This window comes from Anser anser (assembly GCF_964211835.1).
Source record: "Anser anser genome assembly, chromosome: 9".
Taxonomy (NCBI): Eukaryota; Metazoa; Chordata; class Aves; order Anseriformes; family Anatidae; genus Anser; species Anser anser.
In genome coordinates this window covers 14,258,516-14,276,953 of record NC_139729.1, presented here as the reverse complement: position 1 = coordinate 14,276,953, position 18,438 = coordinate 14,258,516, and the positions used below count along the sequence as shown (strand labels likewise).

Genomic DNA, 18,438 nt, shown 5'->3' with positions numbered 1-18,438 from the left:
AAGTTTTGTTTTTAAAAAAAAAAAGTCTTCAATACTTTACTTGCGTGTAACACCTGTAGAGTTCTGACACTCCCGAAGGAATGTTTTACAGTAACTGTTTCAGCTGGAAAAAAGGCAATTGCTCAGAAAACTATTGCTACTGGCTAGTCTTACACACCTTGCTAACATGAGTACTCCTTCCAGGAGGGAGAGGATTACGCCTTGCAGGGATGTTACAGCATCGAAATGGCAGCTTCACAAGCCGGAACACCAAGGTGTTCCCCAGCTGTAAGAAGCTGTCCCTGCACGGAAACCTTTTGTGGGGCACGCCAGGCACAGGAGAGCTCTCCATTTCTGGGGACATTGTCCAATTCCAACTGAGATTTCCATCTCCGTGTCCTTCTCAAATCTGAGAGCTAACCTCAGCACGTTTTGAGCATTACACAAAGTCATGATTCACCTGTTGCCATAACAAGACTCACAGACATCTAAGGCCAGACACAGAGATCGTAACAGGACCTCTGCGAGAAGCGACTACATCAGCTGGCTACCAGATTTTTATAGTTTTCTTTGAAATATCAAGTGATTGCCATCATTAGAGACAAGGCCTGGAAAGCCCAAGCCACTGTGTCAAGCCTTACACATCTCTAAGCAACCCTGGTGGTTTACTTGCGTGACAATAAACCCTTCCCCTCCGTTGGCCCACATCAGAACTGGACTCTTTTGACCGTTGTTTGCCCATAAAAAAACACTTACTGAAATACACCGGCATACATTTATAAAAGGAAGAAATACAATCACTTTATTTTCAGTATACAGACTAAGTCCCACTGTAAAATAAAGATAACGAGTGAACACACGTAAGTAAAATACTCCGCACTTAAAAAGAGCCCAGTCTGGCCACGTCTGCTGAACACATCGTTTGCTACGCGGCGCACAGAGCTCTCCAGCATTGCTTCCAAAAGCGTTTGAGGCACTCCCAGGAGCTACACTTCAACTATCACAATTCAAAGAACCACTCTCTCTTTGCATACGAATGCTACATTTTCCTGTATGCCCTGAAATACTAGTTAGGTACAATATTATCCCGTCCTCTCTGTTCCCAGACGATGGTGGGTCCTCCTCGCACCCTTACACCAAAGGGAGAAGAAATACTTCTAAAGGGAGGTAAGCTCAGCAAGTTACAGCAATACAAACTCTTCAAAGGTGCAGAAAGATGGCATACTGTGATCTGCAGCACATGAATAGGCGGCATGGACAGCGAGACATAAATACAAGTTCTACCCACACACATGCATGCAATCGCCCCCGTGAAGCTTTCTGCACAGCGTAACTCTGTCCACAGCACACGCTTCTCCTGGAAAAAAAAGCCCTTCTTGAATTTAGCCCATTTAAAGCAGCCAACAAAATCTGATTCCACGTGTTATCGATGGGCGTGTTATTGCTTGCAATAAATTGAAGGAGATTTGGACTTAAGAGATCCGGTTGCGAAGCGCAAAGGTCACCAGCAGCCCCTAATCAGTTTCCCAGCCCACCGCAGCATCTATTTCCCACAACCTGCACACCAGACTTTGGCTACAATACTCTGCAGTTTTAAACAAGTATCTTACCATCCTCTAGAAAACACAACTGAGGTTTTCTCTGACTCCTATTTAAATACATAAGAGCAGTCAGCATCAAGTGTTACAGTTAATTGTACAAAATTCATCACGTTGGTTAGCGAAGGCTCATTCATCTGAAAAGTGGGTGACCTGGGCTGTAATGGCAAAGGCAAGTAGTGCCTAGCTTTCTGAGCAGATATTTCACATTCCCAGTGGAGCAGGCACGTTCCCACTGAATTGTCAGGCTGCAGATCACCCACCTAGCCCACGGCGAACCTGGCCAAAGTGTGTAAGAATCCAGTCTTTATATCTTGTGCCTCTAATTGAATGTAAAGTTTACACTGAATATCTTTAAGAAGCAATTAAGTAGTTTGGGGATTTCTTCTAAGAAAACACTGACTCAAAGGCTTGATACAAATTCACAGTGTAACGTAAACCAGCCTATTCTAGACCACTAGCCAGTCGCTGGGAGCGGCCACCGAGATCTTCTTTGAAAAGTCACACGGTGCAAAGCCACTTTCTACATTAAACCACTCTGACTACAACCTTGTTTTACAGCCTCTCTGGCGAACCACACTCTTCAAATCAATTTGAAATGCTGCCTTTAGCTTAGCAAATATCATAAAGCTGACATTATTTTCTGCCTACTGCTGCTCCAGGTGCAATACTGCCTGTATGAATGTAAAACTAATTCTCCTGGCAGGTGACCTAAAACAGCGCCGTTCTCAGACAGCGGATTGGCAGAAGTGGGCTGCGGATTGCAAGTCCTCCAAGCTTTCCATACCATGAAGTGAGGTAGCAACAAATAGCCTTTGAAACAGCACTGCCCCAATATTTCTCCCTAGCAATAAATCCCTTTCCCCCACAATTTAGCGAGTAAACTAACTCCCACTCTAGTGAGTAAACTCTAAGCCTCTAGGCTTCTCTGGAGCAGCGGAAGCAGAAAAGAGATGGGAAATAAATAATGAAGGATAAGAAGTAGTAGGCCAATAATTTTGCAAAGATTTCCTTTTTGGTACCAGCACTGAGCACTGCTCTTTTTCATGTGGAGAGAAATACAAAACATTGCAGTCTTTTTGTGAGCTTAAAGTCCGAGTGACTTCTGCACAATCTGCTTGGCAATTTTGTTAAATTGTTCTCTGTCTTCCCGCCACATCTTGGAGGCATCTACATTGGCTCCACTTTCATCGTTTGGCTCTGAAACGAGAGAGAGGGAAAGGTAGGTGGGCAGGCAGGCAACTGAGCAAGACCCTCTTGCTTCTTCAACATTGCCTCTGCACTGCCACTTTGCTGTGGCTCTGGCACGCTTCCCCTACTTGGGCTTGCTGAAACAGCATTAAAGGAAATGCAGCTGTGGGATTCCCAACCAGTTCTCATTTAAATGATCACAAGAGAGTGTCACGGCAAGGTAAGAACTTGTTTCTTTAGGCGAGAAACAGGTGGCAGAGAAAAAAGACGGTTTTATTTTGCTTATGGTCTCAGCCCCTGAGCCCCAGCACGCACAAGGACTAACGTGTCACCAGTAGCGTTGTGAATAGCTCTTAAAACTGCACAGTGCTCCCTGCAAAATATTTTTTCTGGTTCTGCGGCTTCACAGACACAAAGCCCTCGCTGAGCAGGCCACCCAAACAGGCTCTGTCACTTTTTTGGATGGTTTGTTCTATTTAAAAAAAAAAAACACCACCATAAAATGCTTTCATTTCTGCAACATCTTTCATCCAAGGATTTCAGAGTGCTTTACAAAGTACATTAAGACCCTGTGACTCAAACACTTCTTTTGTGCAGAGGTAAGCTGAGGCACGGGCTCTGTCAAGTTCATGGTCAGCACAGAGCAGGACAATGGTCACAGGATTACACAAGTCACGCAGAACATACTCTGCCCATTTTGCTTCATACACTAGTCCAAATCCAGCACAACCCAGTTCATGGCAGACACCTTGGGCTCCTGTTTTTCTCAACACAATGCTGATGGTCCACCCTGGAACTCCAGTAGTCAGGACAGAAGATGCACAAGTCCCCCAGCTCGGTAAGCTGGGGCTCGGTAAGCTTGCGCTGTCGGCAGAGCCACAGCTGCGAACTTGCCAGCAGCCTGGAAGAAGCTGACAGTTGATGTTTTTGGCTAACTCCTCCAAAAGACACGGGGAAAAACAGGATGCGCCATCAGAGATCAAGAGGCCAAATGATTCTCCAGCAAAGCAGTCCGGGTAAGGCTGGACCACAAGCCATGCTCCTGGAGGCCCCAGGGAGCCCAGCGAGGTACTGGTCCCCACTGGGCAGCTTCCCAGCAGCAGGTTACTATCCTGAAGTGGATCTAGTTGCACGTAAGAGCCTTTCGTGCTTGCTCTTTGTTCAGCTTTGCTGCTTCTAAAACAGCATCATCATTCAAAACTGACTCTCAGGGACATGCTTTTTTCCTTTTCAGGCAGTTCAGTGGCTCTGTGTGGAAAAAGATCCATCTTTTGGGGAGATGTACATGAGAGATCTGATCCACAGCCCTTGCGGGACCGAGGGGAAGCCACTTAAGAGGCTGCAAAAAACCACTTTTACCACACCCCTCTTCTCAAGAAGCCTTCCTTTGTATCTCAAGAAGCCTTCCTTTATATCTGGGGTGGCAGAACGGGGTACATTTCCCATGCTGGCAAGCTAACAAACAGAAATAGAGGGAGCTGTCTGGTGAATCACAGAGGCCATGGACTCCTATTTACCAGACTGATTTGATCTGGCTGGTAACCCTTCAGCTGCTAAAACCAAATCCCTAAAGGCTTTGCACAGGAGCAGCTTGAGCCTCAGGACCCACCGCCTGACCATCAATCACCTTGTGCTTGGCTGCTGCTGACCCAGAAGGAATGCTGTGCAGTCGCTACAAAGCTGGAAACGCTTACTAACTCGGTCTTATTTTTTTCTTTTAAGAGAATAAATAAATATGAGGGCTTTAAGAACTCTGGTTCCTGCTGAGCAGTTTAAATGTCTTTTATCAGGTTAACATTAAAAAGGAAGGAGAAGCTCTAGCTACGCAGCAAGAAGTCAGCTGAGCTACTGCTAATAAAACAGCAGTCCTTACCTGCCAGCATGCTAACGACTGACAAGAGGATCTTTTCCACACTCTGCACAGGACTCCATCGCTCAGCGCTGCTCTCATATCCCATGGGATCATCCCCAGGAGCATGAAGAATGGAGATGCAAACTCTCCCGTCCGGGTAAACTGCACAAGAAGTACAGAGGGTTGATTGTTACTTGGAGGAAACACTTAGCCTCTCCAGATCTTTAGCACAGATGAATATTTGGACTTTGCCTTCACATAACCGATACTAAAACTTCCTTTTACAAAGGCAAGATGACACAAAAGCTGGAAGACAAAGATCTAGCAAAAACTTTGTTAAACAAGGTTACAAACTTGGGTCGTCTTCACCAAGAGAAGCTCTCTGGGAGCGCTCAGATCACTTAATAACCAACAAGAGGCTCCCTTGAAAAAAATAAGAGCTGCAGCCTGGTGGAACAAGCCAAGTATTGAGGCGCACACAGCTCCAGGTCAGTAACCAGTCTTAAAGCAAAGGGTAACAGCCTTACAGCACTGAATGTGTGTTGGAGTCCTCCACTGGACCATGACTGTAAAAAAACAGTTAAGCAAACGTGCTCTGCTGCAGCAGGGAGACAAAAGCGGTAAGGTACAACGGAAATAATTACTCTCATTTGAGCATTACTCAGGTGCAACCACATGGGTTTGTGCTGCTTTTTTGCGCTTTTTGCTTAAAGCTCAGCTGCATGAAAGCGCATAGAGGAAAAGTAACCTATCAGCTCAGGATGCAGGCATCTTCCCCTCCCAATTTTAACCAAAGCAATGCATCCACCTCATACAACTCCTCCTCTCAGACACTGGACTCCACTGACTTGATCATTAGGCCAAAGCAAAGTTGAACAGGTAATACAGAGAAAATGGGAGTTTGAAATGCTACTTTAGAAACTTGGTAGAATCCTACGGCATCCCAATGAATTACAGCTTCACCCTGGTACTTTCGGTGCTTCTGTTCCTCCGGTGACCAAACCCACGCCACTGCCAGGAAAACAAAACAAGTGAGTGACCACTGGAAGCAGTTGTGCTTGTTTCCAGTTCCTTCCACTCAACCAGCTAATGTCTGTACAAGCCTGGGACATGTAAGCACTTTGGAAGGCTTATTGTATTTACACCCCCTCCTGCAGCCCCGGGCTGAGGGCTGGAGCTGGTCTAACCATAGCTGGAAGAGACGAAAACAGCACATGCTGAATCAGCACTTCTCCCTGCAAGTTAGGAACTCATCAGGAAAAGTTAGTAAGTTAGTTATTTTCACGTTTTTATGCGGCACCTCTTTTAAAACAGTTGGATGTCAGCAGCATAAACAAGGCAGAAAAGGTTGATTCCAGGAAGACGTACACATCTCCGCTTTGTTACTAAATGTTAAAGCAAGATTTTCAATTAATTGCTGCTTTGAAGTCACCTTTGCCAAAGCATCCATGAACATTATTTTAAGCAACAGTAGCTCTGTGATGTCTCTTGTTCCCTCCGTATGTAACTCAAAACTGCAAAGATAATGGAACGTAGATTTTTTGAACACTTTTCTTCCAATTTCCCAAAGGACGAGGAGCAATCATTTAACACAAACAGAACAGAAGCCTGGCTACCAATTTCTACAGCCTTACTGGGTATAACCAGCCCATCACAAACCCACCTGGGAAGATTCAAAGGACTACCTCTGGAGACCTCAAATTTCAATTCACATGACCCAGTCACGGAGCTTTAAAGAGCTGAGGACTGTACATCCAGTCTGTTCCCACCAACCCCCAGAGGCAGCGCTCACGTGTGGCAGGGCCGCTCTGTAACAGGTACGGGTCAGGCTGCTTGGGCTTCTCTGCACCCCACTCCCTCCTGGCCGTGCTGCAGGCTGGGCACGCAAAGCAGCTCCAAGCAGAGATCCTCAAGCCAAGCCCAGAGCTGGACTTGGACCCAGAGCATTGCACGGACACAGCGCAGCCCCACCAGGCAGTTTGGGTGAATTAGCCCCGCTGGAGCAATGTGCTGACGTGGCCGTGCTGCTTCCACGTGCCAGCAGCTGCTGCAGACGTCAGAGCTACAGAGGTGACGCCAAACTGCCTCGAACACTTTTGCACAGGTCTACGCTGGGATGTGTAGATAGAGGTCTTCCACCGGAGAACAAAAAGATGGGTTTGATTGTGGACTAAATCTGTGTCAGTAGTGTTTTGAGAGGAGGAGAGCAGAGGAACTTCAAGAAATTGCAAAATTCCTTGGAATAGGATGAAATAAATGGATGCCCAGCTGAGATCAAGACTGGCGTTATACAAGTGCAGGAATGTCAGCTGAGAAGGAAACACCAGGCAGGAGGACAGCGCTTGCCTTTTATTGCTCTCAGGTGGCACAGACCTAACAGCCCATCACATCTAGGTGATGACAAACAATCTTTACACAAGCCATGTTGATTTAACAGACGTACTAAGTAACAATTTTATAACAAACACCAAGGCTGACTCCAGAAAAGAATGGTCTGTGCTGTGAAAAAGAGCTTTACGCTTTTTACCTGTCCCAGGCAAAAAAAGCTGTTAGTTGTAGGCATTGTTACTTCGATTCCTTCTTCTGAAGTCTTAAGAGAAACACAGCTGAGATATTGTCAGTGCTAGCATTGCAGCAAAAGGGACAGCAAAAATCTTTAATATTAAAAGCTTGCAAATGTGCCAGCTGCTTGGACAGAGCACTGCAGATGTCAGAACGATCACGTCAGAAGTGTTACAAAATCCTCGACTTCAGGTGAAAAAAGCCATGCTGCCAACTAAAGCTGCTTCCAAACTTTGGTCAGTATGAACAAGTTTTCACTTGTTAAAATAACACAGAACTACTTAAATACAAGCCATAGTGCAATACTGGAAAGAGTCAGTATTATTTTACTAAATCTCACATCGTGTGCAAAGCATTCATCTTCAGGCTATTTATTTATTTTACTCAGTTATGAGGATGCCCGGGATGACCTTCAAGGCAGTGAAATTGTTGGAAACTTTACAGGACTGTTTATTACCAACAGGTATCTAAGGATTAATATCGTAAAGAGAGAGTGACCCTAAGAAAGCGCAGCGTTGCTGTACAGCTGAACACTCCTACGGCACAGCTGGGAGTGCCACTGCTGGTAACAACACCTGCCCTCCCGCTGCCAAAGCTGTTTCTTTAAGGTGCAAAAGCAACCCGTGCCCCTTATGTCCTGCTGCATCAGACTCACTGTTTGGATGGAACATCTCGCACGTGAACCTCATCTTCGGAGGACTCAACGGATAGTCGAGTGGGAAGCTCAGAATAGCAGGGAAAACCCCGTACTCGAAACAGGTGTCTTCAGGACCCCTAGAAACAGATAAAAAGCTATTCACCCAAGTTTTATATATTTCTTTCACCCAAATTCTTGTCTAGTGAGACGCCTTAGCTTTGGATTATATCATCCGCTCCAGAACACTGAGAGTTAAAACACTCTCACCTCACACCTCAAACTTAAATCCAAATACAGGGTTTGGGAGGGAAGGGGAAAAAAAAATAAATCAAAGCTTGCACACTAAATTACTAGGAAGGTCACAACATGGCTTAATTAGCAGGGTGTGTCTGGCTATAATTGGAGTATCTGGCTCCAAGGCATGTTCCAGGATTTGAGTGTCTGCACGTCAAGAGAAAGCAGAGGCAGGTGTGGGACTCCTGTGCCTTTGAAGATACTGCTGTGCTACACAGAGAGAGATGTCAAACGCTGCAGCTCAAAAATAATTCAGAAAACCCAGGAGGATTCAAACTGCCAGTATCGAGCGTAACCACACATAAACACTTCACGCCATCTGATGCAAAAAATACAGCAATGGTTTGTAACAATAAACACACAGCCCAGGGACCGTAAATGCTAGGTGCAGGACAACCATGTTTTTTTACAGACCTATGGTATTTAGTTTTCACTCTCTCAAACATACACTGAGAAGAACTTCATCAAGGCTCCTGCATGAAACATTGCACTATGAACACAATAAGGAAATAAAAGTACAAATTCAAAGGGCAATCAAGTGAGAATACAAAAACAACTATTTTGCCCTCTCTGCACAAAGCATCTTTGGAAGGTAAGCAAAAGAGTTTATTTGACATGATTTATTCAAACTCTGTGAACCATCTGGAAGTTATAAAGCAAACATGATCTCCCCTGACTGGGAAGATCACGAAACGAGCTTCATCACTTAAAACCTTAGCCAGGGAAACACATGCATTGCACAGAAATCTTTTCAAACAAGGATTATATTGTCTGGGAAATAAAGCTTACGAATGTATTCATGCCTCCACCTCCCAACCCGCAAACACATTCTCCATGCTAGAAGGAAAAAAAAAAAAAATCAAAGCCAAATGGTCAAAGACTCCTTACAGCTAAGGCTGCACTGGTAACCTGCAGAGAAGAGAAAAAAAAAAAAAAAAAAGAACTGAGACTAACAAAACCTAAAGCCCTAAGAAGTTAAACTTTGGGATTTAACTCAGTTAAACCTTGGGATTCAAAAGACTTGGCTGGTCAATAAACACAAGACTAAAATGTTTTAAACCTGCACATTTACAGCAGCAGGCAAGATTAGAGACACGTACCGACGCAGAACGAAAGCTAACCCATCTCAACCACTGACGTTCCCTCTCTCGTCTTTTCCATAAATTTAGCCAGGATCCAATATTCACATCTGAGGGTAAACCGAATGCATTTTTTCATGAGCGTTTTTAATTCCAGCTGCATTTTGAAGGCTCATTGTTGAACTTCTGAGGGTATGTACATACACGCATTGAAAGCTGGTGGGTGTCTTATGTTCTGTTTTGAGAGCAAACACACAGCCTCGAGGGCTCTTCTGTCAAATATGTTAACCCAACAGGCTCCGTTGCAGGCCCTGTAATAAGTGAGCAAACTGCTTTTGTTTTAGCCATTCAGCGCTGCCAGGATCAACTTCAAAGAAATTATTTGAGTTAATCCAAGGCAGCATTTGCAACTATAGAACACCCAGGACAGCGCCACTTTCAACTCACAAAGGACATCACCATGGCCAACAAGGCACAAAGCACAGCACCTTCTGTAGCGCTGCCACCTGCTCTGTGAAGATTTCAAAGCACATCACACTTGCAAAGCCTCCGTGACTTATGGTATGATTTCCTCTGAGCTGCTACGCCAGCTGGAGCCCAGACTACCGGGTACCCGATCAGGGTTCCCCCAAGAAAAGCCCTGGTGGCATCCTTCCCTCGCAGCAGAGAGCCAATAGTCCAGCCCATTCAACAAGCAGTGCCTTAAGCAGCTTTTCTGCTTTCTCAGAAAAAAACTGCTTGAGGCACTGCTTAAGGCACTCATTCTGCACGGCTCGGGACATAAATTTCTAAGAAATTCCTCATCCTAAACCTGGTTAAACAGAAAATCCTGTAAGTTCTGCGAGGCAGGCGGTCTGCATCATTCCCCCCACGCAATGCTACTCTGCAGACTTCACGGAAGGGCTGGGGCACCACTTCTCCTCCAGCACGGCGTCCAGCATCTTCCCAGCCACCACAGCACTTCACCTCCATCGCACAAGCTACAAAAATGTACTGGGAACTGACAGCAACAGTAAGGCTGGAGGAAACTCCGAGGGCCATCGGTACCCACGTGGGTTCAGTCCTGACTCGGTCACTGCGCACAGCGATCGCAGCAGCCTTTTCTGTCCTGGTCACACTTTTGGTGCTCTCACAGTCGGTCTGCTTCCAGGCAACTACAGCAAAGAGATCTAAGCAAATTCAAGAAACTAACAAAAAGTCGCATTATTCCTGCAGCATTGGTGCTAAAGATGCTGAACTCAACGCCGAAAAAATCATATTATTAACAGCTCTGCCAGCATAACATGAAAATGAGAAACTCTGAGAGTTCGATGTTACTTGAGCAAGGGGAAAAACACAGCAGTAGCGTCTGCCAAAACAGAAGGGAAAAAGCGAATTGACAAGGACAATTAATTCTATAGCCATGGTTTCAAGTACATTTGTAAAGGGCTTCTTATTTGTAAAAAGAAGCTGGAAAAAGACCAAAGCCCACAGTCGTCAGATGCTGAAAAGGGGAATTCCACACTAAACAAAACAAAAGGCATAAGCCTAATTATAGATCTAATTACCTTTCTAGAGAGGCTTTTTATAAGTTTGCTTCAATCTATATAATTTCTTTTTCAAGCAATCTTTAGGCTAACAAAGTTCTTTACAACTACATATTTTTGTGTCTTTGGGGATAAACTTTAATACCACGGCAAGCTTTCCTATGCCAACCAAAGAGGACCAAACTTCCCCTTGAAACATGAAATTCATGAGCTTGCACAACACAACGCAGCCTGTCGGACCTCACGCAGTGCTAAGGTATTGAGCAGCATTATGATAAACCCTCTCGACATGCCGGGGCTATTTATCATCATGAATAAGTCATCCTGCTGCAAAGACTTGGTTTTCATAAATTCTAATCCAGCTCCTGTTTGATGTCTTATCATGAAGGTGCGTTTCACACCAGGTTCTGAACCTTCACTATTTGGAAAAATTATCACATTGTGTTTGCAATTCCAGATCTAATATGTAAGCTTAAAAACTATTCTGTCATTCGGTCGTGTCAGTACAGCCTTAACATTTATGTTTAACATTTATTCAGCCCTGCTGCTGCAGGCGAGAACACCGGAAATACAAATTATTATTATGATTATTTTTAAAAGGCATTAAATTTTTATTTTATCTCTGAGCCAAGCTCTTACATCATCAATCCATTAATCTCTGTAACATTACCCAGCCCACCTCTGGATTGATAGATGGGTGATGTCTTTTTCCCCCCTTAAGTCTCTCTTTTTTTTTCTGTATTTATTTGCGATGATGTACTCTAACTTTATTGAAACTGGGTGGAGAGAAGAAAAAAAAATTCTCTTTTTCATTATTATGCTACTTACCTACCTTTTGTATTCCATCTGTCTCAAATTTAAAGTCAACCTTACTTTAATTACCTCATCTGCACTTCTTTCAATCCCACAGTCTAACGCAGCACATTTGAGATTACAAAACATTCAAGAAGATTATCAGAAAAATGTAAACAAGTCGTTTAGCTTGCTTTCCAGATGTACTCAAATATTTTTACTAACAGAGTTTTGTAAAGAGATGAAAGTAACCCAACATGTTTAGAGTAAACATGTTTCTATTGTACCACAGCTTCAGAATTTAGCAGATCTTAAAATATAATTCTATTATGACACACACACAATACAGAAACCAAAAGCTCCTCCGCCTCTCATTTTACGCTGACAAAGACCTGAAGCTCAACACTCAGCACTTTAAAGGGCTTTCAAGTTTGCAGGCAGCTCCTCTGTTGTTTAAGAATTTGTTATGGGAAACATCAGAAAAAAATATTTTCTAGGTAATGAATCAAATACAAAAGTACTTCTGTGTGTCCCCCAGGAAAGCTCTCATCAACCACAAAATCTCTGCTGCTAGAAAGTATTGATGGACAAGAATTTCCTTCCACATTCCAAGAAGCGCATTAAATTCTCAGGGATTTCTGAACTCCAAGCTACGCACAACTTTCTGAACTGAAAGTAGGTACTAGAAAATACATGTTTTAGAGAGGTGCTAACTACCTGACTTACAGAAAGAAGAGAAAGCTTTGGCAGCTGCCTAACGTGAGAGGTGTGGGCTGCCATAAGCTACCTATTTCCCTAAAAGGTGTGTATCTTCAGGGGACCGAGCCAGCAGGAATCACGACCTGTTTGTCCCAGGATGTATCATTGCTGCGATGAGCAGAGGCATTCACCAACTCCTCATGTGAATCTGCCAACAAGCAGCCTTCATTCAAATCTCCACTTACCAAGGCCTGAAATAATTTGGAGTCTCACATTTGCAAGTGAGTAGGATCACCCATGCGGCCAGCTTTTGCGGGATAGGTGACACACTACAGCTCGACAGGCTTTTGCACTGCTTGCACAATCCACAGCGACCAGAGCTACTCACCAGAGGCAGAGCTTATACACAAAGCCGCTGTGCACAACAGCAGCTGATTCAGGACATTCACGGAATTTTAAAAGATTATTTAAGTTTGCGGGGTTTTTGTTTGGTTGGTTTTTACTTCAACTGCTTTATCAGACCGATTACCTTTCACTTCTCCTAGAATAAATTTTAGTACTAAGTAATTTTAGACACTCACCTTTGTCTCCCATCGCTGATAATCTGCCTGTTTCACTCCACTTCACATGAGAAAACCTGTCCCGTATTTGCAGTTGAGCAATGTTCCCAATGGGTCTGTGTGATCTACAAGCAATTTATGGTTTCCTACAGTGTTTGTGTATACACTGTATATCCAGTGGAGCCCAAACGATGATTCCTGTAGCATTTGCAAGTTATACATGCCAAGGGTTTCTTATTATGACACCTGCACAACAAATCATCACTTGAGCGCAACCCTGCCTCTGCCCAACTGTTTAAATTCCCAATATAATTCTCAGCTTGGATCTGACAAAAAGTTCCCAGCCAAAAATAGGCCAAGGTTGATGTTAGGCAAAACAGGTACGATTATTACTTTTTTATTTTTTTAAACATTCTTCTATTAACTCACATAATCAGAGCTTCCCACTCAAAGAAGTTCTCCTCATTCATAGGACCTGCCAAGAAACAAAACAGAACAATGCTCAGAGCTACCAGAAGGTGAGGCTCCAACTTGGCAGCGCACAGACTCCGCTCAGCTCCTCACCTGCTACTATCCCTTCTGGTGGGTTCAGGGTCAGCTCTGTGAAAAGAACAAACACCAGGAGGTTAACACGACCAGCAAGCCTGAGCGTTTCAGCGAGCGTCTGGGTCACCGCGGCTCAGCACGGAGGCTCCACAGCAAAAACCCTCAGGGAAAACCTCCAGGAGGAGACCGTGGGAGGAACCGTCTGGATGTGCTGTACTGGGCAAGACTCCACATCCAGCAGGCCCCAGGTGACAATTTAGCTTTGCCATGCAAGACGATTTTCTAAACAAAATGATCACAGAATCATAGAAAGCTTTGGGTTGGAAGGGGCCTTAAAGACCCTCTAGGTCAACCCCCTGCCCTGGGCAGGGCCCCCTGCCCCCAGCCCAGGCTGCCCCCAGCCCCATCCAGCCTGGCCTTGGGCACTGCCAGGGATGGGGCACTCACAGCTGCCCTGGGCAGCGCCTCACCGCCCTCTGAGTGAAGAATTTCTTCCTAATATCTAACCTAACATCTACCTTTTTTCAGTTTAAAGCCATTCAGGCACACAACCAACGTGATGAGAACGCAGGCTGTCTTCTTACAACCCCCCGGCACCGACTCAGGGTAACAAACCCCAACGCACGCATTGCTCATCGAGAGCATCACTTCCCAAGCAGTGGCCCACAGGCTACCAGCACTCACAAAATAACCGCAGAAAACTCCCTACGCTTTCTCAGGCACACAAAAAAAAAGAAGTACAAATACACAGCCAGGGAAGACAAAAAGTCCCGAACCAATAACCGAGAGGCCTAACCTAATTTCTGCTAGGCTATGAACGAAAGCTGCAGGTGATGCTGCACAGAACAGCACACGGATCTTTGTCAAGGAAAACTTACTGCCAAGGAAAGATAGCAAAATCTGAGTTCACCCAGCTCGCAATTACCTTTGGCACAAACCTCCCTGATTCAAGTTCAAAGAGCAGGAAATTGGAGGTCGGTGTCAGGGCGACACATACCCTGAGCACCAGGGCAGTGGCATTACAGAGCAGGTTTTCCACCCTGAGAGCGGGTCTCCAGCGCCCTGCCTGCAGATGTTTTTAGGCAGACGGAGAGAGATGTCAAGCCTGGGAGCTCCTGAACTGTGTGTATCTATCGTGGGGCACTCTCTTTAAGGAAAAAAAAAATAATAATGAGTATTTCCCCTGATTTCCTTTGAAAACCTGGGGAGCTTCGTTGTTTCAGCCCCTGTGCTGCTGGAGGCAGCATCTGGCAGCAAAGCCAGGGGGCTCTTTACGGCGCTCCCCCTCCGAGAACAACCAGGGCGATGGGAAGCAGGAGGCAAATACCAGCGAGCAAAGTCTCCGCAGTGCTGGAAGTTCAATTCTCCACTTCTCCTTCTCATCCCTCCCCTTGGGGACAGGTAAAGGAGGTTTCCATCCAGAAGGACCGGAGGCAAAGCAGTACTGGCAGTGAACGGGCACAGGAGCTTTGACTGGGAAGAGCTGCTGGTCGGTTAGGAAGGAAGAGGCCCTTTTACACCTGCACGGTCACATCCTCCCAGGTGATTTGTTAAAACCTCTCCTTCTCTCTGAAGGAAACTGGGGGCACTGCTTTCAAGAGCTACAAAGTGTGATCTGCTCCAGTCCTGCCACTGCTTCTCAAACAGAAGCCAAACAAGGGTAATCCTACAGGAATGCTGGGGGGGATTTTTTCCGATTACTGCAGCACGCAGCAAAAAGACTGCAATCAGTGTTTGTTTAACCTTTCCCTGCAGAAAGCCTCCTGAGGGGTTGGAAATGGAAGCGGCCAAACACTGGAACAGGCTTCCTAGAGAGGTGGTCGGTGCCCCGCGCCTGGCAGCAGTCAGGAGGCACCTGGACAATGCCCTCAGTGATGTGCTTTACCTGCTGGTTAGCCCTGAAGCGGTGGGGCGGCTGGAAAAAAGGATAAAGACGGGAAACCAGAAGAGGAATCCTAAAAACAAACAAACAAAAAAACTTTGAAGAGCCAAAGGGGAAGACCGAGAAAAGTGTCTGTGGAAAACAAAGGGGCAGCAGAGGCGCGAGGAGAAGCAGAGGCTGGCAGGTAAGACGCTGGCCATTTATACATCAGCAGAGCCACTTTGGGGTGTCACAGGGAGTCTGGGTGGCTGGAGAGCTTTCTGTTCACACACATGTGGTGGGTGCATGCTGGAGGAGCCCATGGCGGCGCAGCCCACCAACCGATGCAGAACAATGTCTCTCTTCAGCGCTGGGAGCATTTGGAGCTGTTTCCAGCTTCGCATCCTCCACAAGGCATCCCGTTTGGTTCGCGTGGCGGTTTTGCTGCACACAGTCAGGGGATTTGCGTCCAAACCCAGACACAATGGAGTCCCAGCTTGCAGCAGAAGAGCTAAGCCTTACTTGAAAGCTTTGCTTTTAACTCGAGTCTCAATGAAAGGCAGAAGCTGGCACAACCGGAGCGCAGTGCTTCTGCTAGGGACTGGGGGCAGATGTGGGTGCACACACCGCTGATACCTCCCTTCTCATTCCGGTGCTCGCTGTGGAGTCCTTACAGGCTGACTACAGCTCAAACAACAGGAGAGCTGAGAACACACCTTCTTGTCGGTGGGGTTAACAGAAGGACCGACTGTATTACTAAAAGAGAAGTCCAACAGCACGCCTTCTGCAAGCTGTATCCATTTAGCATGTCCCCAGGGTGATCGAGCAAGCAAAGTTCAGAAAATAGTACAGGCACGTTCCCTCAGCACCTGAGGTGCCTGAACCCAGAGCCCTGCTTCGCAAGAAGCCCCATTTCCTTCTCTCCTTTCGACTCACCGCCCGACCACACACAGCAGCCCTGGGCCTGCCACCTCCCTCGCACCCGGCCAGGCGCTGGTCTGGGGGCTCAGGCGCGAGACCCCCAGGAAGGGCTCTGGCTTGGTGCCCACCCACCCAGCCAAGGTCGCGTCTGGAAGCAAGCCCTCCGCCTCCAGCTCAAGCCTGTAACCCATTTTAGATTGAAAGCATCCAGACAGTGATAAGATATCTTCGTGATCTCGTAGCAAGGAAATGATAAAGGCAGAAGCAGCAGGTTCCCACCTCTTAAGTCTCACAAGCTCCTATTGAGACTGTATTTTTTTCAGGCTGTAATACTATTAAATATTCTAAATTTAGAATTAACAACAAAGGGATTATGCCCTTTCTTATATCTGCTTTCTGAAAGCTTTATCTCAATTAGCTTTATGATATATAAAAATGCTTGAATAAATACAAGACAGCAAAAAGTCATCAGACTCTAAACACGTGAACAATGTTCTAAACAAGGACAAAAAATAAATAAATTTCGTCGGTGCTCAGAGCCATCTTCCTTCTGTCTCTGCATAGAAGGGAAAGCAGTGAGGTTTCAGAGCATCTCCCAGATGGAAGTAAGGCTTTTGGGTTCCAACGGGTTGAAACTTCTCACTGCATCAAACATTTTTCACCCATGGTAAAAATAAACTGATTCAGAAACGCACACGGGGAAAATTAAAGGCCAAAGCTTAAAGCCTGCACACACACACACAGAAGCAAAGGGGCCAATCCTCAAAGCCTTGCTCTCTCCACCACTGTGCCGGCAGGGCAGAAACCGAAATTTCTCGTTTGCTTCTGTACCGCAGGTGTCCAGAAGCAGAAGCACCCTCCCCTCAGCCACCACGGATGGCATTCACTTCTCACAGCACTGTGTTTTATTACTGTTGGGAAAGGGTTTGGAAAGGAAGATCACAAACAAGATGTTATCTCCGTTCATGATAAGTTCTACATTGGGAAACTACGCAGAGAAGACTCACGTGATGCCTGCCTGTAGCATTCATTAAAACTGATTTAGATGCTGTTTATTTAGCATCGCTTTTCCCTTAATAATTCATTCATACAGGACATTTGAGTTAGATCTCGGAGCCTCTCAGAAACAAAGGATCAAAAACGCTGCAGGGACTTACGTAACAGAAAAGACAAAAGCAAAGTCGAGTCTTTTGGCAGCTGGCTTCCAGGCTGGCAGTTCTGGACCGCAGCAGAAATCTGCGGGTTTCTCGGGCACGACGTAAGCACGCGTCTCACCCGCACGGCAGCCCCAGGCCAGCTCAGGAAGGGCCGTGCAAAGCTTTGGGTTGGAGTCCAGCTCTTACAGCCCGATGCCAACCTCCACCTACCAAACGAGCCTTTTTTCCCCCCTGTTCTACTTCCTTTCCTTATGCAAAAGGCCAGAACCTGAAAGACCAAAACCAACTAAGTAAACGAAAAAAAAGGAAGCTGTGTATCTTTTACGATAAACTCACCTTCGGACAGCTCGCAAGCACGCTAGGAAATGGACTGCTCACGCTAGCAGGAGCACTCCAAGGGGGCCCCATCCCCGGGGCACCCAGCAGCAGCAGCAGCAGCGGCAGCAGCAGGCGGCTCCCTGCTCCCTCTGGCGGGGCGCTGAGAGGACCGCTCGCCGCCACGGCGCATTGCTCCGGCCGCCACCGTCTGCGAGCGACAGCCCGTGCGGTTTTTAAACGAACGAGTCTACGTCAGCCCTCGCCGAGGCCTGGTTTAAACGCTTTTACCAGCCGCTGCTCTGTCTTTTGGGTAACAAAGCCGCGCGACGGGGGCTTCCTCGGCTGCATTTTGTTCCGCCTGGAAAACGTAAGCGGGCAATAAAAAGGAGAACGGGCCCCTCGGCCGGGGCTTCCTGAGCGGGGCCGATGGGGAGAGCCCCGGGGAGGCGCTCCCGGGACGGGACGGGGCACGGAGGGGCAGGGACCGCCGGTGGGCCCGGGTACGGCCCGGCCCTGCCCGCCCGGAGCCGCGGCAGGATCCCGTCCCGGGCGGCGGGGGGAGGCCGAGGAGCGCCCGGAGCCCCCCGGGCCCCCCCCCCCGAGCCGCCGCAGCCCCGGCCGCCCCCCCCCCTCACTCACGCTTGTACTCGGCCATCAGCCGCTTCAGCGCCGTCCCCGCCATGGCTCCGCCTCTGTGGTGCGGGCAGGGCCCGCCCAGCCGCGCCGAGCAGGCGCAGAGCGAGCGGGGCCCCGGCTGAGGCGAGGCCGCGGCAGGCGCGCGCCATGGCGGCCCGGGGCGAGGGACGGGGAGCGGGGGGGTGGCGGGGACACGGGCGTGGGGCTGCGGGGTGCCCCGGCCCCAGCAC

General features: G+C 47.1%; 1 protein-coding gene across 2 annotated transcripts; it reads right to left on the bottom strand.

The window, feature by feature from the left end:
• Positions 1-754: 754 nt before the first annotated feature.
• Positions 755-18,303, bottom strand: UBE2G2 (ubiquitin conjugating enzyme E2 G2). Of its 2 annotated transcripts, none has more exons than XM_083848123.1 (6): positions 18,212-18,303; positions 13,334-13,369; positions 13,199-13,244; positions 7,838-7,956; positions 4,642-4,782; positions 755-2,777 (listed from the first exon to the last, which is right to left on the bottom strand). In XM_083848123.1, the coding sequence occupies exons 1-6, from the start codon at positions 18,252-18,254 to the stop codon at positions 2,665-2,667; spliced, it is 498 nt and encodes a 165-aa protein (XP_083704249.1). In that variant the 5' UTR covers positions 18,255-18,303; the 3' UTR covers positions 755-2,664. The 2 variants fall into 2 exon arrangements, with proteins under 2 accessions (XP_083704249.1, XP_083704250.1); XM_083848124.1 differs by lacking the exon at positions 18,212-18,303 and adding an exon at positions 17,591-17,930.
• Positions 18,304-18,438: the final 135 nt, after the last annotated feature.

Excerpts from the sequence above, each read along its gene's own strand:
- UBE2G2 (XM_083848123.1), bottom strand. The coding sequence starts at position 18,254 with ATGGCGGGGACGGCGCTGAAGCGGCTGATGGCCGAGTACAAGC. Across the intron at positions 7,957-13,198 it reads GAGTGGGAAGCTCTGATTAT|GGGTCCTGAAGACACCTGTT; the intron begins GTGAGTTAATAG and ends ATCTGTTTCTAG. Across the intron at positions 4,783-7,837 it reads CGAGATGTTCCATCCAAACA|TTTACCCGGACGGGAGAGTT; the intron begins GTGAGTCTGATG and ends CTTCTTGTGCAG.